Genomic DNA, 18,156 nt, shown 5'->3' with positions numbered 1-18,156 from the left:
AAAAAATCGCAATAAGCGACTGATTTGCGCAAAAGTTATAGCGCCTACAAAATGGGGAACAGAATTATGATTTTTTTTCATTATTTTTTTTTTTTACTAGTAATGGCGGCGATCTGCGATTTTTATTGGGACTGCGATATTGCGGCGGACGTATCGGACACTTTCGACACAAATTTGGGACCATTCACATTTATACAGCGATCAGTGCTATAAAAATGCACTAATTACTGTATAAATGTGACTGGCAGGGAAGGGGTTAACACTAGGGGGTGAGGAAGGGGTTAAATGTGTAGCCTGGGTGTGTTCTAACTGTGTGGGGGGAGGGGGGTGACTGGGGGAGGTGACCGATGCTGTGTCTCTATGTACAAGAGACACAGATCAGTCTCCTCTCCTCTAACAGCACGTGGAGCTCTGTGTTTACACACAGAGCTCCACGTCCCTGCTGTTACCGGCTGTGTCACCGGCGATCGCATGTACCCGGCGGACATCGCGGCCGCCAGGTACATGCATCGGCTCCCCAGCGATGCAGCGGCACAGTGGTTACCCGCCGCGCGCCCCCCAGTGGCGCGCGCGGGTAATGCATTTCAAATGACGTCCAAAGACGTCCAGTTGGCACCTGAGAGCCGCGCTGTTGACGTCTTTTGTCAATAGCGCGGGTCTCAAGTGGTTAAAAAGACAAGAATTTGCCAATGTGTACTCTGATAAAACTTGTTTTCATAGCAATCTATATATATATAAAACTCAACGGCCCAGATTCAGGTACGACTTGCGCGGGAGCAAGTGTGATTTGCGCCGCGCAAGTACGGATTTGCTCCCAGGCAAATTTGCGGGTGACCCAGAAAGCAAGCTAAGCCTGAAATGTGCAAGTTTCAAGTTCAAGTTTCTCTGCCCCGGCGCAATTAAGGGGCAATTTTGCTCAGGGAGCAACTTGCGCTCTCATGGTTTTCCCTCAGCAAATATGCAAATGAGGAACTGCCACTGATTCATAAACTTGCGCGTGTGAGGAGCATTTTGCTCCCAAAGCGCGCAAGCTGTTTGGCCGGGGCAAATTTGCACTTTATAAAAGCAGGGGCAAGTTAGCAACAGATGGCCACAGGTCAGCTGGAGAGCAACTACAACAGCACCAAGACGGACAAGCTGAACAAGCAGAGCACCCACACTTTCTGGATCTCACATCTGTGTGCCAACATGCCAGGGGCAGCTACAAAATAAAAAAAAGCTCATAATCTGAGCATCAATAAAAAAAAAAAAAAAAAAAATCTGAGCATAACCAAAAAACAAGCTCATAATCTGAGCCACCAAAAAAAAAAAAAAATGGTCATAAATTATTTTTTTCTTTTGGACATCCTTGGCCCAAGGGTGCCCCGGCTCTGGCTCCTCAGACGCCGTGGTGGAGCATGGGGTGGGGATGGAGGGGGGGAGCATCAACCCCTACTTCATCTCTCCTGGCAGGTGGTGCCTGCAAGCCCTCCATGGCGTTGGCCAGGCGGTTGAGGACGGTGTTGGTCTGTCCCAACATCCTCATCTGCCATGTGGTGGTGATCCTCAACTGCCGTCGGGTAAGTCTCCCCTCCTCCCGCACAGCAGCAGTGTTGGCCTCCACCGCACCTGCCAACCTGCTCACCTCCGAAGTTAATAATGCAGTGGCATCCTGCTGTTCAACCAGACAGGTCACAATGGCTGCGCAGTTGCCACTAACATCCTCCAGGGTCTCATTCTGTCAGTCCCCCCGGTCAGCATGGTGGGTGAGGGCCTGCTGGACAGAGGAGGAGGAGGATGCCAGGCTGTCCGCCACCCGCCTCAGGTCTCCCACCATCTCCCCTATATGGTGGGTCTGCCGGGCCTGCTCCTCCTGCAGAACCTTACGGAGGCTGGAGGGTACACCCCTAGTTTTAGAAAGAGCCTTCCTTGGAGGAGAGGCTGGGGCACAAACTGAGGGAGCAGATGGGGAGGGGGTCACACAGGAGGGAGTGACACTGGAGGGAGGGACACTGGAGGGAGGGACACTGGAGGGGCTTGCCCTGGAGGGGGATGATGTTATGGTCGGGGGGGTGGTGGGTCGGTCAGGGATGGTGGGATCCTCCTGGAGGGACACTGCTTCCTCCAGATTGAGGATAACGGCCTCCTCCACCACTTCCTCCTCCCTAGATGGACTCTGGCCGAAATCCTCCTCCACCAACATGCCCAGGATCTGCAGAGGGCCTGACTGCACCCCATGATGTTCTGGGGATGGCGTGGGTCGCCCTATAGCCAACGACGGCCCAGCCTCATCATCAACATCTGTGGATGACACAAAACAAAAATGTTGCTGGAGCAACACACTTATCATATGTTCCCTTCTACCCCCTCCCATGATACACAGCAGATATGAGAAACAAAAACTTGTTACATGTTCCCTTCTACCCCCTCATATGTTCCCTTCTACCCCCTCCCATGATACACAGCAGATATGAGAAACAAAAACTTGTTACATGTTCCCTTCTACCCCCTCATATGTTCCCTTCTACCCCCTCCCATGATACACAGCAGATATGAGAAACAAAAAACTTACCAGTCCCCAACAGTGGAGTCATAGCCTGGGAGTCCCTCCACCTGCTCCAGCGCTAGACTCTGAGAGATGACCTCCTCCTCCGGATTGAGTCGCACAGAACAGGCTGGTCCTCCTCCGGTGCCCCTGCTGTGCTTTTTAATGAGGACAATTTTGTCCCGGACGCGACGCCGCATTTCCGTGAACTTTTTCTGGATGTCCATCCAAGTCCGGTCCTCAAAGCCCAGGGCATTGATGTCTAAGGTTATCGCCTCAAATATTGCCCTCCTTTGGGCTACAGTAGTATTTTGGCGTTCAGCGCCATACAGAACAGCAGTATGGCGCGTCAGTGCCGCCAGCATGATCTCCATCTCCGCTGCCACAAAATTAGCCTTCCTCTTTTTTTTTGGCCAGGAGGTGCCATCTCGCAGCAAAGGGCAAAATTACCTTGCTCAGGGGGGGGGGGTGGAACAAGCAGGATGTAATTTTGCACAGGACCTGCGCAGGTCTGCCCCTATTTATTTGCTCAGTGCAAGCAGTTGGGCAATAGGCGCAAACCACTGCTGAGTGGAAAAAAGATAATTTGCATAGGGCACACCCACTTTCACTTGCGCTGCCTTAGGCCCTGATTTTTGCCTTACAAAGGAGCAAGTTAGCAGACAAAAGGAATCCTGAATCAGGTGGCAATCTTTCCAATTTGCCCCAGCGCAGAGCAAATCAACTGCTCTTCACATGTGCAACTAATGGGCAAATGTACCTGAATCTGGGCCAACGTGTGTGTGTGTGTGTGTGTGTGTATGTATGTATGTATGTATGTTCCAGCATCACGTCCAAACGGCTAAAGATATTAACATGAAACTTGGCACACATGTTACTTATATGTCAGCAACAAACATAGGATAGGTGGTTTAACCCTTACCCACCCCCATTTGCCATGGTCAGGGTTTTTCTTTAAAGTCCCATTCAACTCTATGGGAAATACATGTTACTTCATAACTTCCAAACGGCTGTACATATTTCGATAACACTTGGTCACATGTTACTTATATGTCCACTTAAACTATAGGATAGTTAATTTATCCCTTAACTACCCCCATTTGTGAGGGTCGGGGTTTTTGTTTAAAGTCCCATGCAAATCAATGGGAAATGTATGTTCCCACATAACTTCTGTACGCCTGGAGATATTTCAATAATACCTGCTACACATATTACTTATATGCCAAATAAAAATATATGACAGTTAAATTAACCCTTACCTACACCCTTATATAAAAGATGGGTATATTTATATTACTATGATGTTCCTCCCCAAAAGGTTAAGATAGGAAGACCGGGCAACGCCGGGTATTCAGCTAGTAAAACATAAAATACATGTTAAAGTTAGCTACGTCTATCTATTTTTTCCTTTATTTATTTTTTCCTTTCAGAACAGTAGCATTAGGAGGATAATAATGATAGTATATTGTGAATATTAATATGCTATTTAAATAAACAAGTATTATAAAGTTTGGTCACACTGTTAGAAAATATGGGGCTATGTAGCTGCCACAAAAGGTTGTTACCCAGAAGTTTTTCAAAGATATGAGATATATTTATACTGAATATTGTGTATTTATTTAATCGTATGTTAAAAATATTTTACCAAGTGTTTATTAAAAAATGTAAAACTATTTCCCCCAATCCTTTTATCAATATGTCAGGGTCTGGTTCCCAAATAATGGAAAGATAGTTTCTGAGATGAACGAATCTTTGGTAATCTAGTAATATAGCAATGTAAAGCGTATGTAAACCCTAACAATTAATTACCCTTAGGCCCCTTCTAAGCACTTCTAAGCAATTCTTCAAGCGCTTTTGCATAAAAAATAAAAAAAAAAAGCCTAAAAAGCATACTGGGGCAGTGCGCTTGCGGTGCAATGAAAAAAATCCTGCTTGGAGCATGTTTGGGGAGCGAAAAAAATGCACCAAAAACGCTCCTCCTTATAGAAACCAATATGAAACGCCTAAAAAAACACCCACAGCATTTTTGGTGCAATTTTTGAGTCACGTGCCCTTTAAAAACCACCGCAAAAGCAATCAGTGTTTTACTGCCAGTTTTGAAGCGAACCAGTGTGAAAGGTCCCTTACTTGCTCCCTTTTGGCCTGTGAATAAACCACTGAAAGTGTTTTGATATATCTGTTCGATAAATGCATAATATATCTGTTGATCCTACCTGAAATCTTGTTGGCTTATAACTTTCTGGGCTCTCTGTCTGCTAATATTGTTCCCAACTTTCCATGTGGACCTTGAGCTTCGGTATAGGGGTATGAAAAAGAGAGGTGTGTCCTAACACACTTTCTGTCCTAGTGTGACAACACTGCTCTAACATAGATACAATACAGTGGGTGAGTGTTGTCGCCCCAGGACAGGAAGTGTTTTATTGGTAGGATCACCGGGTAAAAAAAAAGAGATATAAAGATCACCAAACTAAGTTGCAGGCCTGGTAAACTGCCATTTATAAAGTTTTTAATGTTGAGTTTAAAGTAACTTTAATGCTATACAAATTATAGAACATTGCTATGTTCACACTTGCTCGAGCACAACAGCCTATTCATTTGAATGGGCTGCCGTGCCACCGTAAAATGCTGGAAAGAAGTCCCTGCACCACTTTGGAAATCGCAGCCCACACGGGATCCACAAGTATAACACGGTTCCCAATGCGGGTACGCATTTCCAGTGCGGGTGACATGCCATTGCGATTTATGCCACCCACCCACAATTCCCTTTTTCACTGTGCGGGTGGTTGCAGCTACAGGAATTTGTTTGGGTCTTGCAGCGGCACCACCCGCACAGCTTTGAACCTAGCCTTAAAGAGCATTCCTCCAAACACTAAAGATTCTTTATGGGATGGGTTATAGTGTCACATCAGGTTATTAGTGGTGATCTTTAACAGTAGAAGAGACAACCTCACCCTCTGGTTTTCCTCCGTAATGGAATGAGAGGTCAGGATTGTCACTCAAGCATTCCCCTTGAATTTGTAATTTGAATAAATGGCAGCAGCTGAGAGGATGAAGTAGGATTTTCACTACCAGCTGATCTGCTGTGAGTACTAACCATGGTAAGTATGTCATTTATTCCTTATCTTGGTATTACACATACAGTAGTTTTGCTATTGAACTACAACTCCCTCTTCCTCACAGAGTCCTCGGTCAGCCTGTGACATTTGAGACCCGTAATTCTACAACTGCTGTGAGCCATCACTATGCTCTATTTACTCAGATGCACAGGATGTTCATTCTGCTGGCTGCGGACATCTGTAGTATTGTATGGATACATGTATTTCACAGCTCAGAGCAGAAATGATGAATTATTTCTAATGATAATTAGTAGGTCAGCAGTTGAAATGTTCCACATTCTCTTGCAGTGCTGGCAGCTGCTGTGTTTGCTTTCCGAGCAATGAACCTGATGGAGGTGACATCACTGGCCGCTGCTGAAGTAAGGATAAGTTACACTCTTTAGAGATTGGAATAGTTCCTGACACATTGCCAAGTGCAGTAATTTGAGATCACCGTGTTCCTCCCAAGTAATGCATGCCTCCTTGCCTCGATTTTTTAGTCTGGCTACAAACTCAAATGAAGTTCTAATAAAATGCAATCGTTTACACCTGTTGACAAGTGGTATAGAATGCATAGCACCAGGATATTTTCCTCCACTCTTTAGCTTACATGTCATTTAATTAATACTGTCTGCACTGATGAGGTCAAGTGCTTTGAGTTCACCATGAATATGTCCAGACCAAGAAGTTTTACAGATGACATTACTGAAATTGCAGCGTTTATGTGGTGCTCATTAAAACTAGATTCAGAAAGCTAAGTGAGGTATCTCTGCTGCTTGTATTAAAGCAGTGAGTGCAATAGAAGTCCATTGGGCCAACTGCATAAAATGAACATAAGCAAAAATTGCATGCAGTCTATCAATAGCATTAACAGAATGGTTTTGTTTTTGCTTTTACCCTTATATGTTTATTCTCTTCTGATTCCCAATTTTGTCATGTTACAACCAGAAACCTAAATGTATTTTATTGAGATTTTATGTGTTAGCGATGGATCAACACAAAGTGGCACATAATTGTGAAGTGGAAGGAAAATGATGAATAGTTTTCAAAATGTTTTACAAATAAATACTTGAAAAGTGTGGCGTGCATTTGTATTCAGCCCCCTTTACTCTTATACCCCTAACTAAAATCTAGTGGAACCATTTCCCCTCAGAAGTCAACAAATTAGTAAAATGGGTCCACCTGTGTGTAATTTAATCTCGGTTTAAATACAGCTGTTCAGTGAAGCCCTCAGAGGTTAGTTAGAAAACCTTAGTGAACAAACAGCATCATGAAGGCGAAGGAACACACCAGACGGGGCAGGGATAAAGTTGTAGAGAAGTTTAAAGCATGGTTAGGTTATAAAAAAAAAAAGAATATCCCAAGCTTTGAACATCTTGTGGAGCACTGTTCAATCCATCAATACTCTTTCCATCAATGGAAATAGTATGGCACAACAGCAAACCTACCAAGACATGGCCGTCCACCTAAACTGACAGGCCAGGCAAGGAGAGCATTAATCAGAAGCAGCCAAAAGACCCATGGTAACTCTGGAGGAGCTGCAGAGATCCACAGCTCAGGTGGGAGAATTTGTCCACAGGACAACTATTAGTCATGCACTCCATAAATCTGGACTTTATGTAGCCGTGGCAAGAAGAACACTATTGTTGAAAGAAAACTATAAGAAATACCATTTGCATCTGGGGGACACAGTAAACACGTGGAAGAAGGTACTCTTGTCAGATGAGACAAACATTTTTCTTTTTGGCTAACACTAACACTGCACATCACCCTCAACACACCACTCCCACCGTGAAACATGGTGGTGGCAGAATCATGTTGTGGGGATTCTTTTGCTCAGCAGGGACAGGGAAGATGGTCAGAGATGATGGGAAGATGGGTGGAGCCAAATACAGGGCAATCTTGGCAAAAAAGACTTGAGACTGGAGCGGAGGTTCACCTTCCAGCAGGACAACAACCCTAAACTTACAGCCAGAGCTACAATGGAATGGTTTAGATCAAAGCATATCCATGTGTTAGAATGGCCCAGTCTAAGTCCAGACCAAAATCCAATTGAGAAGACTTGAAAATTGCTCTCCATCCAATCTGACAGAGCTTGAACTATTTTCCAAGGAGAATGGGGGGAAAATTCACTGTGCAAAGCTGATAGAGACATACCCAAAAAGACTTGCAGCTGTAATTGCAGTAAAAGGTGGTTCTACAAAGTATTGAATACATGAACTGCACGCCACATTTTTCAGATATTTATTTGTGAAAAAAATTGAAAACCATTTATCACATCATTATGTGCCACTTTGTGGTGTTCTATCACATAAAATCCCAATAAAGCACTTAGCTATAGCAATTTTATAGCACTTTTTGCTGTAAAAATGAAAATGGTCCTAAAAATGTGTAAAAATTGTCCGATGTGTCTGCCATAATGTCGTAGTCACGAAAAAAATCACTGATCACCGCCATAAGTAGTAAAAAAATATATATTAATAAAAATGCAATAAAACTATCCCCTATTTTGTAAACACTATAAGTTTTGCGCAAACCAATCGATAAACGCTTATTACGATTTATTTTTTACCAAAAATATGTAGAGGAATACGTATCGGCCTAAACTGAGGGAAAAAACATTTTTTTATATATTATCGTTATTAGATTGCAATCTCGATTCACCCCCTCGTGATCTATAGTCTGGACTAGCCGCAATTTTCAGATCTCCCCCGTCGGAACCACGAAACCAGCGTGGAATGCAAATGGCGCCGATATCGGAACTGCCGTCAGCAACCAGAACGGATGCTTTCAGCAAGGGGCGGATGCTTTCAGCAAGGGGCGGATGCTTTTTTTTCAAAGGGCAGATGTATGGTTACATCCCCTTTGAGAAAAGCATCCGCCCCTTGCTGTCTTTATAACCATACATATGCCCCTTTGAGAATATCATCCACCCCTTGCTGTATTAAAAAATCATTAATGGGGTTCCTCTTCAAGGTTTTGAGCACCCATAATTAACTTTTCATCTGATCCCACATGCTCAAATTTAAATTTGTCAGATGAACACAATTTTTTATGTAGTCCTAAGGTACAAACGAGCTGTTTATGAGCAAAGTCAGGTTTAAAAAAAAAATAGATGATACACAGAACCAATATGTCATTGCCCCCATGATTATAATTTTTCAAAATGTTGCCATTCTACAAAAGTTTTACATTGCATTCTCCATGCGCCGTCTACAGCCGATTTTTCTTTTTTAAATTAACCATTTTAAAGAATCATGAGAGAATCGTGATCTTTGTTCTAAGCAAAAGAATCGTGATTCTCATTTTTCCCAGAATCGTGCAGCTCTACTGAAAGCAGATAAAAAGGGGAGAAGTTCACTTAGTCTCTGCATTGTGTGTCTGTGTGTGCCAAGCATGGACAACAGAAAGAGAATAGAACTGTCTGAGGACTTGAGAACCAAAATTGTGGAAAAATATCAACAATCTCAAGGTTACAAGTCCATTTACAGAGATCTAGATTTGCCTTTGTCCACAGTGCGCAACATTATCTAGAAGTTTGCAACCCATGGCACTGTAGCCAATCTCACTGGGCGGAAGAGAAAAATTGATGAAAGGTTGCAACACAGGATAGTCCGGATCAGTGGCGGCCCGTCCATAGGGACGCACGGGCGCCACCCCCCCTCCCACAGTAAAAAAATAAAATAAAAAATAAAAAATAAAAAAATAAACGGGCCCTTTAAGAACTTTTATTCGGCTAAAATGTCATTTTGACATTTTAGCCGCAGTTCTGGCGGCCGTCTATAGAGGGCGCTGCAGCGCCACCCCCTCTCGCAAATAACACACATTCGTGCATAAATGCACAAATGTATGTTATTGTTGGTTGCAAGCGCTGCCTGGTCTATTCAGATAACCGGATGCGGGACGCCGGTTACCCGAATAGCGGCAGCTGGTTGGCTGAGGGGAACTGCCTATCAAAGCCAGCGGCTCTGATAGGCTTTTCTCCGGCTCTCAGCTGTCTATACTCTGAGCGCAGGCAATCTGCGCTCATTGTATAAGACAAACGGCCGTTTCAGCCAATCAGGTTCCCGGATTCTGGTTATCAGGAACCTGATTGGCTGAAGCTTCACCACAGCGGCAGAAGACATCGAGGGAGCACATGGAATCCTCAGGTAAGTGCTTTTTACAGGGAATGGGGCGCAGTGACATCATGGGGCACAGTGGTGACAAAGGGCACAGAGGTGACAATTGGCACAGTGGCATTATGGGGCACAGTGGTGACAAAGGGCACAGAGGTGACAATGGGCACAGTGGCATCATGGGGCACAGTGGTGACAATGGGCACAGTGGCATCATGGGGCACAGTGGTGACAATGGGCACAGTGGCATCATGAGGCACAGTGGTGACAATTAAAGGGCACAGTGGCAACAGTTAAGGGGCACAGTGGCTGCGTTTGATGGCATGGCACAGTGGTGACAATTGATGGCACAGTGACTGCGTTTGATGGTATGGCACAGTGGTGACAATTGATGGCACAGTGGCTGCGTTTGATGGCATGGCACAGTGGTGACAATTGATGGCACAGTTGCTGTGTTGCATGGCACAGTGGTGACAATTGATGGCACAGTGGCTGCGTTTGATGGCATGGCACAGTGGTTGCGTTTGATGGCATGGCACAGTGGTGACAATTGATGGCACAGTGGCTGCGTTTGATGGCATGGCACAGTGGTGACAATTGATGGCACAGTGGCTGCGTTTGATGGCATGGCACAGTGGTGACAATTGATGGCACAGTTGCTGTTTGATGGCATGGCACAGTGGTGACAATTGATGGCACAGTGGCTGCATTTGGTGGCATGGCACAGTGGCTGCGTTTGATGGCACAGTGGCTGCATGTGATGGGCACAGTGAGGCTGCAATTTTTTTTTTTTTTTTTTTTTCGTTTGCGCCCCCCCAAAAATTTTGAGCACCAGCCGCCACTGGTCCGGATGTTGGATAAGCAGCCCCAAACAAGTTCCAAAGAAATCCAAACTGTCCTGCAGGCTCAGGGAGCATCAGTGTCAGCGCGAACTATGCATCGACATTTAAATTAAATGAAACGCTAGGGCAGGAGATCCAGGGGGACCCCACTGCTGACACAGAGACATAAAAAAGCAAGACTACAGTTTGCCAAAATGTACTTGAGTAAGCCAAACTCCTTCTGGGAAAACGTCTTGTGGACAGATGAGACCAAGATAGAGCTTTTTGGTAAAGCACATCATTCTACGGTTTACCAAAAACGGAATGAGGCCTACAAAGAAAAGAACACAGTACCTACAGTGAAATATGGTGGAGGTTCAATGATGTTTTGGGGTTGTTTTGCTGCCTCTGGCACTGGGTGCCTTGAATGTGTTCAAGGCATCACGAAATCCGAGGATTACCAAAGGATTTTGGGTCGCACTGTAGAGCCCAGTGTCAGAAAGCTGGGTTTGCGTCTGAGATCTTGGGTCTTCCAGCAGGACAATGAACCCAAACATACGTCAAAAAGCACCCAGAAATGGATGGCAACAAAGCACTGGAGAGTTCTAAAGTGGCCAGCAGTGAGTCCAGATCTAAATCCCATTGAACACCTGTGGAGAGATCTTAAAATTGCTAATAGTGGAAACTTCAAAAAGATGGACAGCCGCACTCCAAAAAGTTGGAGTGCGGCTGTCCATCTTTTTGAAGTTTCCACTATTTTCCTTGTGCATTGCCCCGGCAACCCTTGGTTTCCTGAGAGGTTCTTGATTGCTCAGTATATCCACCTTTCCCTATCTTAAAATTGCTGTTGGGAAAAGGCGCCCTTCCGATAAGAGAGACCTGGAGCAGTTTGCAAAGGAAGAGTGGTCCAAAATTCTGGGTGAGAGGTGTAAGAAGCTTATTGATGGTTATAGGAAGCAAATGATTTCAGTTATTTTTTCCAAAGGGTGTGCAACCAAATATTAAGTTAAGGGTGCCAAGAATTTTGACCAGCCCGTTTTTGGAGTTTTGTGTGACATTATGTCCAATTTGCTTTTTTTCCCTCCCTTTTTTGCTTTGTTCCAATACACACAAAGGGAATAAACATGTGTATAGCAAAACATGTGTTACTGCAATACTTTTCTGTGAGAAATACTTGATTTTCTGGAAAAATTTCTAGGGTGCCAACAATTTCATGACTGTAAATACTTTTTCAAAGCACTGTACATTTGCCACCTGTGGCTCCCCAGTTGTGGAAAACGTTGGAATTTTTATGCGCAGCAAATTCTCTGTGTACATGAGTCCTAAATCAGTAGACCTTCCATTTACACAGATGTAAAACTATTAAAATTATCACTTGTGTGTGTGTGTCTTTTTTTTCTCTTGCTGTTATTTAGAAGTTTTTAGAAATCTTAGAAGGCTAGTTTTTCCTTAAAAGACGATGTTAATCTAATAAGGCATGCATTGATGAGTCACATTGCTAGACTGGAGAATTAGCTGTTGGATGAACATTGCTTACGATGTAGGCAAAGGATTCATAATGTGCTTGTATTTTTAGCCCCAAGTTGAAATTTTAAACCTGTTAAACACTCATGATACCATCTGTATCTGATGCACGTCTAAAGGCCAGCATAAGACTTCCTTCTGAGGGTGAAATAGTCTGCTTTGAAATACTTGTGTGTTACGGAGTCCATTACAAAACAGGACATTTACAGGAATACGAGAGAATCATGGGATTCAGTGATTGGTGTACATTGACCAAGGCTGTCAACTAAATGTAGTTTTTTTTTGGGGGGGGGGTTCTTCTACACTTCATGATGATGACATTAGCCTGCCCATAATCATTATTTCATATTTTTTGAGTTTGGTACAATGATGCTATAATAGTAAAAATTTAAAAATGATATTAGGTATTGATATGTGACCATCATGAGTTATAGTAAGTATGACCAGACAGGTTGGTGTAACAGTGTAGAGTGCTGCATAGTATATCTAAAACCAAAACTTTTTTTTGTTGTTTTAGATTAAGGGAAGGGTTAAAACCTCTGTCTGTTTTGTTGCCATCTTTGTCCTCTTAGTGATATTTCCATTTAACTCTGAAAGAATACTAAGAAAGAAAGTAAGAGGATATGTCCTAGAGTCTCTCCTGAATGGTTGTCACTTGAGCAGGTGCCCCTTTTAGAAGATTTCTATTCCTGTTTCAGTGACCATTGTAAAATGTTGGATTATCACTTTTTTTTTCTCACTGTGATAATGGTCATGAAGATGAATATGATGAATCTCTCCAGCAGGGACACAAACCGCAAAAAATAAATAAAACATCAAATGGGGATTTTAACATTTCCATTCTCAATTTGTACTCTTTTAAAGTACAAATTAAGGCCTTGGCTTTAGGTACACTTGACCGTAATGCCGCGTACACACGGTCGGAATTTCCAACAAGAAAAGTTCGATGTGAGCTTTTCGTCGGAAATTCCGACCGTGTGTAGGCTCCATCTGACTTTTTCTGTCGGAAAAGCTGGTTCTCAATTTTTCCGACGGGAAAAGTTCTTGTCGGAAAATTCTGATTGTATGAAATTCCAACGCGCAAAAAAAACACGCATGCTAGGAATCAATTGGACGCATGCTCGGAATCATTGAACTTCATTTTTCTCGGCTCGTAGTGTTGTACGTCACCGTGGTTCTTGAGAATCGGAATTTTGTGTGACCGTGTGTATGATTTCTGTGCTATTATCAGTAACCTCGAGCCACACTCAGGATTCCCTCGCTGGATGCTGGAAGAGGTGACTTACCTTTTCCCTGGGATCCAGCGATGAATTTCCGCAGTGCACGGCAGCCGCATCTTCCGCCCGATGCACTGTGTATTCCCCTGATTCCCTTCCCTGCGAGCGTCGCGACGCAGGTAGCGGAACGGCGCCAAATTTAAACACAGTATAAAGTAAAACACACTGATACAATGTAATCCTATTGGATTACAATAAAAAATAAAATACAGTGACCTTAGATTGCCCCCCAGTGCTTTCTCCAGTGCCCTTGTCTACAGATTTACTGTACTTTGTGACTGTAAACTGCACAGTGACCATGGCATGAAAAAAGTGCGCCTCCACCTCAAAATCGCCATGCGACCTGCTGGATAACAGCGACAGCAATACAGAATCGCTTGCAGAGGAGTTGAGTGACAGCGAATTGATTGCTGTACAGCGCACATAGCGCCACCAAGATTTCCGTTTACAGGAGCACCTGGGATCAAAGTGGATGTTGAGGATGACGATCCCTTGGCATACCTCCAACTTTTTTTTTGACGGATGAAGTTATCGCCAAAATTGTTTTGGAGACGAATCGCTACCAGGAGCAGAAATGCAGAAAACGCAGAAATGGGAACCAGTAACCAGAGAGGACATTTGGAAGTTTCTTGGCCTTATAATTTTACAGGGAGTGGTGGGGAAACCCCTGCAGAAATGGTACTGGACAACCAACAAATTATTGGCCACACCTTTTTTTGGCACCGTCATGTCGGAATATACATTTTCGCTGATTATGAAATATTTGCACTTTGCCAATAATGAAGACTTTAATGTGAGTTCTCATCCAGCTCCAAAGCTGAACAAAATTTGTTAGATTTAATAGCTTATTTGAAACATAGGTCTGTTGAAAATTATTCAAGAGAGAGACATAACTATTGACGAAAGTCTCATGGCCTACAAAGGTAGACTTAGCCGGATACAATATATCGCATCAAAGCGCGCGCGCTTTGGCATAAAGTAATTTATGCTATGTGAATCCAGCTCAGGATACATCTGGAATTCGGTCCTGTACATCGGGAAAGGGACCAAATTCTGCCAGCGATTCAGCAGTTTTGGAATGGCAACCGCTTCAGTTCTTTCCTTGATTGAGCCATTGCTGAACCAGGGCTACTGTGTCACCACAGACAATTTTTATACGTCCCCAGAACTCTACGAGTTCCTTCTCCTGAACAAGACGCACGCATATGGGACCGTGAGGCCTAACCGGCGTGACATGTCGTCGACCTTTGCCAATAAAAAGCTTGGGGCAGGAGAAGTAGTTGCCTGGCAGAAAGGGAAAATGATGGCACCATTCAGAACACCTCGATCGTAATGGTACACACCAAAGGTGGAAAGGATGTGATGAAGCCACAGGTTGTGTTGGACTACAACCACACCATGGGAGGTGTGGACAGAGCTGACCAGGCCATGAGGAAGCAACAAAAAAAATACTATAAACATTTCCAGCATCTTCTGGAACAGTGCCTCTGGAATGCCTTCATTCTGATGAAAAAAAAAAAGTGACAGGCCTATGTTCCATGCGAACTTTGTGTGGAAGGTTGCAGAACTTATCTTTCTAAAGCACCACACGCCGACGGCTGTAAACCGATCTGGACGTCAGGCTGCTGGTGTTGTGAACCCTGAACGACTGACTGGTCTTCACTTTATGGACCACATTCCACCCACTGAAAAAAAAAACAGCACCCACAAGGATGTGTGTGTTTGCTGCTCCAAGCGTGACGACACCGGAACAAAAATCCGAAAAGAAACACGTTTCTATTGTCCCGACTGTGACGTTGGACTTTGTGCTGTACCTTGTTTTAAAATTTTCCATACCCGAGACGTTTACTGACTAATAATATTGCACCCTTGTTTGACCCCCCAAAAAATCAGAGTTTTTGAATATATTATTTACTAAAATGTATTGAATAAAAAGTATTGTTATTATTAAATTATTATTTGTTATTATTTATTATATTATAATTTATGATTTTGTGTTTCAAACTTTATCATACCCGAGACGTCTACTAGACTGGTTTGGACAGATTTAGGTAAGTTATTCCTAAGAATTACAGGCCTGCAATCTAAAACGTCAAATTTCCATGCAAAATAATGGTACCGCTTTCAGCATCTAAAATCTGAAAGAATCAATACTGCCAGGGAGGTAGGAGTAGTACAGCCAAAGTTTGTTTGGCTGTACTTCTCCTGTGGATCACAGTTCGTTCTGCACTCCTGTGATCCGTTTTCAGCAGAGAGCAGGCTGAAGTCAGAGTCAGTCCAAGGAGTCATGATCCGCCCACATGCCCAAACCGGCACCTGGCTCAGACTTTCAGCTGAGAGCCTGTATAGGCTGCCCCCCCTCTAGTGAGCGATGGGGGGCAGAGCAGAACTCACAGAACCGAGCGATCGGCGGTGTTCGATCACTCGGGTCTCAGTGTTAGAGGCGCCAGGGGACAGATTATTATTGTTATTATTTAGGTACTTATATAGTGCCGTCAATTTACACAGCGCTTTACATATACAATGTACATTCACATCAGTCCCTACCCTCAAGGAGCTTACAATCTAAGGTCCCTAACTCACATTCATATACTAGGGGCAATTTAAGGCAGAAGCCAATTAACCTACCGGCATGTCTTTGGAGTGCAGCACTGGTCCAATGCTACATCCACTTACGTATGATTCTACCAAAAAACAACAAAAAACATGCATTTCTTTTAAATACAACTAGGATAATGTTAATGCAAGAAAAGGCCATTGGTTTTATTCCAAAATAATTCAGCATTGCTACAACCTATTTCAGTGTCAATAGAGTAGAAGTAGATAATTCCTCATGCACACTGAGCATATAGACCTTGTGCATGACATCCCAACGTTTTTGTGTAAGCAATAGGCAGAGGTAGAAAAAGAGACCACCGCTCCAGGCAAGTGCAATAAGCAATCAATGTCCTCAAAGACCGTGGGTGCTGGCAATGCACAAGGCAAAAATCAATTAAAAGAATTCATGGACAGCCGCACACCAAAATAAACCTAAAAAGATAGCCTTTATTGGTGTAAAAAGGATAAAAAGCACTACAAAGCACAACTGACGCGTTTCGCACAATCAGTGCTTAGTCATAGCTTGTTTGTGCGAAACACGTCAGATTTTTTACCCCACTGCTTGCTGTGCTGTGCTTTGTAGTGCTTTTTATCCTTTTTACACCAATAAAGGCTACCTTTTTAGGTTTATTTTGGTGTGCGGCTGTCCATGAATTCTTTTCATTGAATAGGCAGAGGTACACGCTGCCTGTAAAAGACTAGAAGGCCTCATGCACACTGGACGTTTTTACAGCAGATGTTTTTGGCTGTAGGCGTTTTTTTTTCTACAGTCATTAAACTCCCCATCATGTTATCCTATGTGTCCATACACACATAGGCTGTTATCAGCAGTTTTGGGCAGTGGCCCCAAAATAGTGGGTTCTGAGAGACGTTTTCAGCTGTAAAAACGCTGATAAACATCGTTAAACGCTCAAAAACGTCGCTCACCAGCTATAACATTTTTGATCCATTGCAAAGCTACTGGTATTTTTATAATGTTATTTTAACATTCAGTGTGCATGAGGCCTTAAAGGCTGAAAGCTTGTGCTGCTGGATGGTACTAATGTTTAGCACAGTATGCACTCAAGAGCAAATGCTCAGGGCATGAACCGTCTGTGTCCAGTATGCACCCAGAACATTGGTACCACTCGGTGCAGTGTCCAGCTCCAGCAGCGCTCAGCTCGGAATCAATAATGGAAATATAATCTTGGTTAAAAATCTTTTGTTCTAATCATCTTATCATTTAACATCCCCCCCCCCTTTTTGTTCCCTCTAGGCTGTACTTGCTGACATTTCAACGCTGAAAGTTATGCCTCTTCTTCAAATTTTCCTGTTTGCCACCGTCACATAATCTCTCCAACAGTCTGCAATAATCAGAATCTACAGCTTTTTTTTGGAATCAAGTCGTAAGCTATGCAGTTATTTACCGTTTACCACAATAGGGTTTCTATTACAATGTGTTTAAAAAACACAAGATTATTCAATAAAATTATGAAAAAGGCAATGATGACTTGGCCAGGCCTATAGTAAATTACAGTGTTAATTTTGGCAGCAGTTTTAGTCTTAGGACTAAAATGGCATTTTAGTTTTAGTCCGATTTTAGTCTTCTGCAATTGTTTTAGTCATATTTAGTCGACTAAATCTCCGGTACATTTTAGTCGAATAAAATCTAATGGGTGCAAATAAATTGTAATGTAATAGTTAATATTTCTCTACAATTTCCGAGCTCATTATATACTGCTGGAGTGAAAAATCTAATATGTTATTATTTATGGTATTGAGGTCATAACTCAATACTATAAATAATAACATATTAGATTTTTACATATGAACATGCACTACAGGCCAGTGTTAATTTTGAAGTCAAATTTCTATTTAGTTTTAGTCTTATGCCGCGTACACACGGTCGTTTTTTATCATGAAAAAAACAACGTTTTTCAAACTTCATTTTAAAAAACGACGTTGCCTACACACCATCGTTTTTTCAAAAAGCTCTAGCAAAGCACGGTTACGTACAGCACGTACAACGGCACTCTGTTCCATTCAAGCTCGCATCATAACTTGCTTCTGAGCATGCATGGGTTTAAAAACAACGTTTTAAACGTCGTTTTAGCCCACACACGGTCATTTTTTTATGACACAAAAAACGACATTTTGAAAAACGACATAAAAAATTGAAGCATGTTCGAATTTTTTTTTTGGTCATTTTTTAGAAGACAA

General features: G+C 43.0%; 1 protein-coding gene across 1 annotated transcript in view; it reads left to right on the top strand.

Annotated features, from left to right (window-relative positions):
- Positions 1–17,440, top strand: part of TBC1D19 (TBC1 domain family member 19) — a 217,393-nt gene extending 199,953 nt beyond the window's left edge. Inside the window, exons 20-21 of the mRNA XM_040335157.1 lie at positions 5,929–5,999; positions 17,213–17,440. Of these exons, the coding sequence (XP_040191091.1) occupies positions 5,929–5,999; positions 17,213–17,287 (146 nt within the window). The 3' untranslated portion in view covers positions 17,288–17,440. The remainder of the gene's footprint in view (positions 1–5,928; positions 6,000–17,212) is intronic.
- The last annotated feature ends 716 nt before the right edge of the window (positions 17,441–18,156 follow it).

Source organism: Rana temporaria, chromosome 1 (assembly GCF_905171775.1).
Source record: "Rana temporaria chromosome 1, aRanTem1.1, whole genome shotgun sequence".
Lineage (NCBI taxonomy): Eukaryota > Metazoa > Chordata > Amphibia > Anura > Ranidae > Rana > Rana temporaria.
This window is presented reverse-complemented; position numbering and strand designations above follow the sequence as displayed.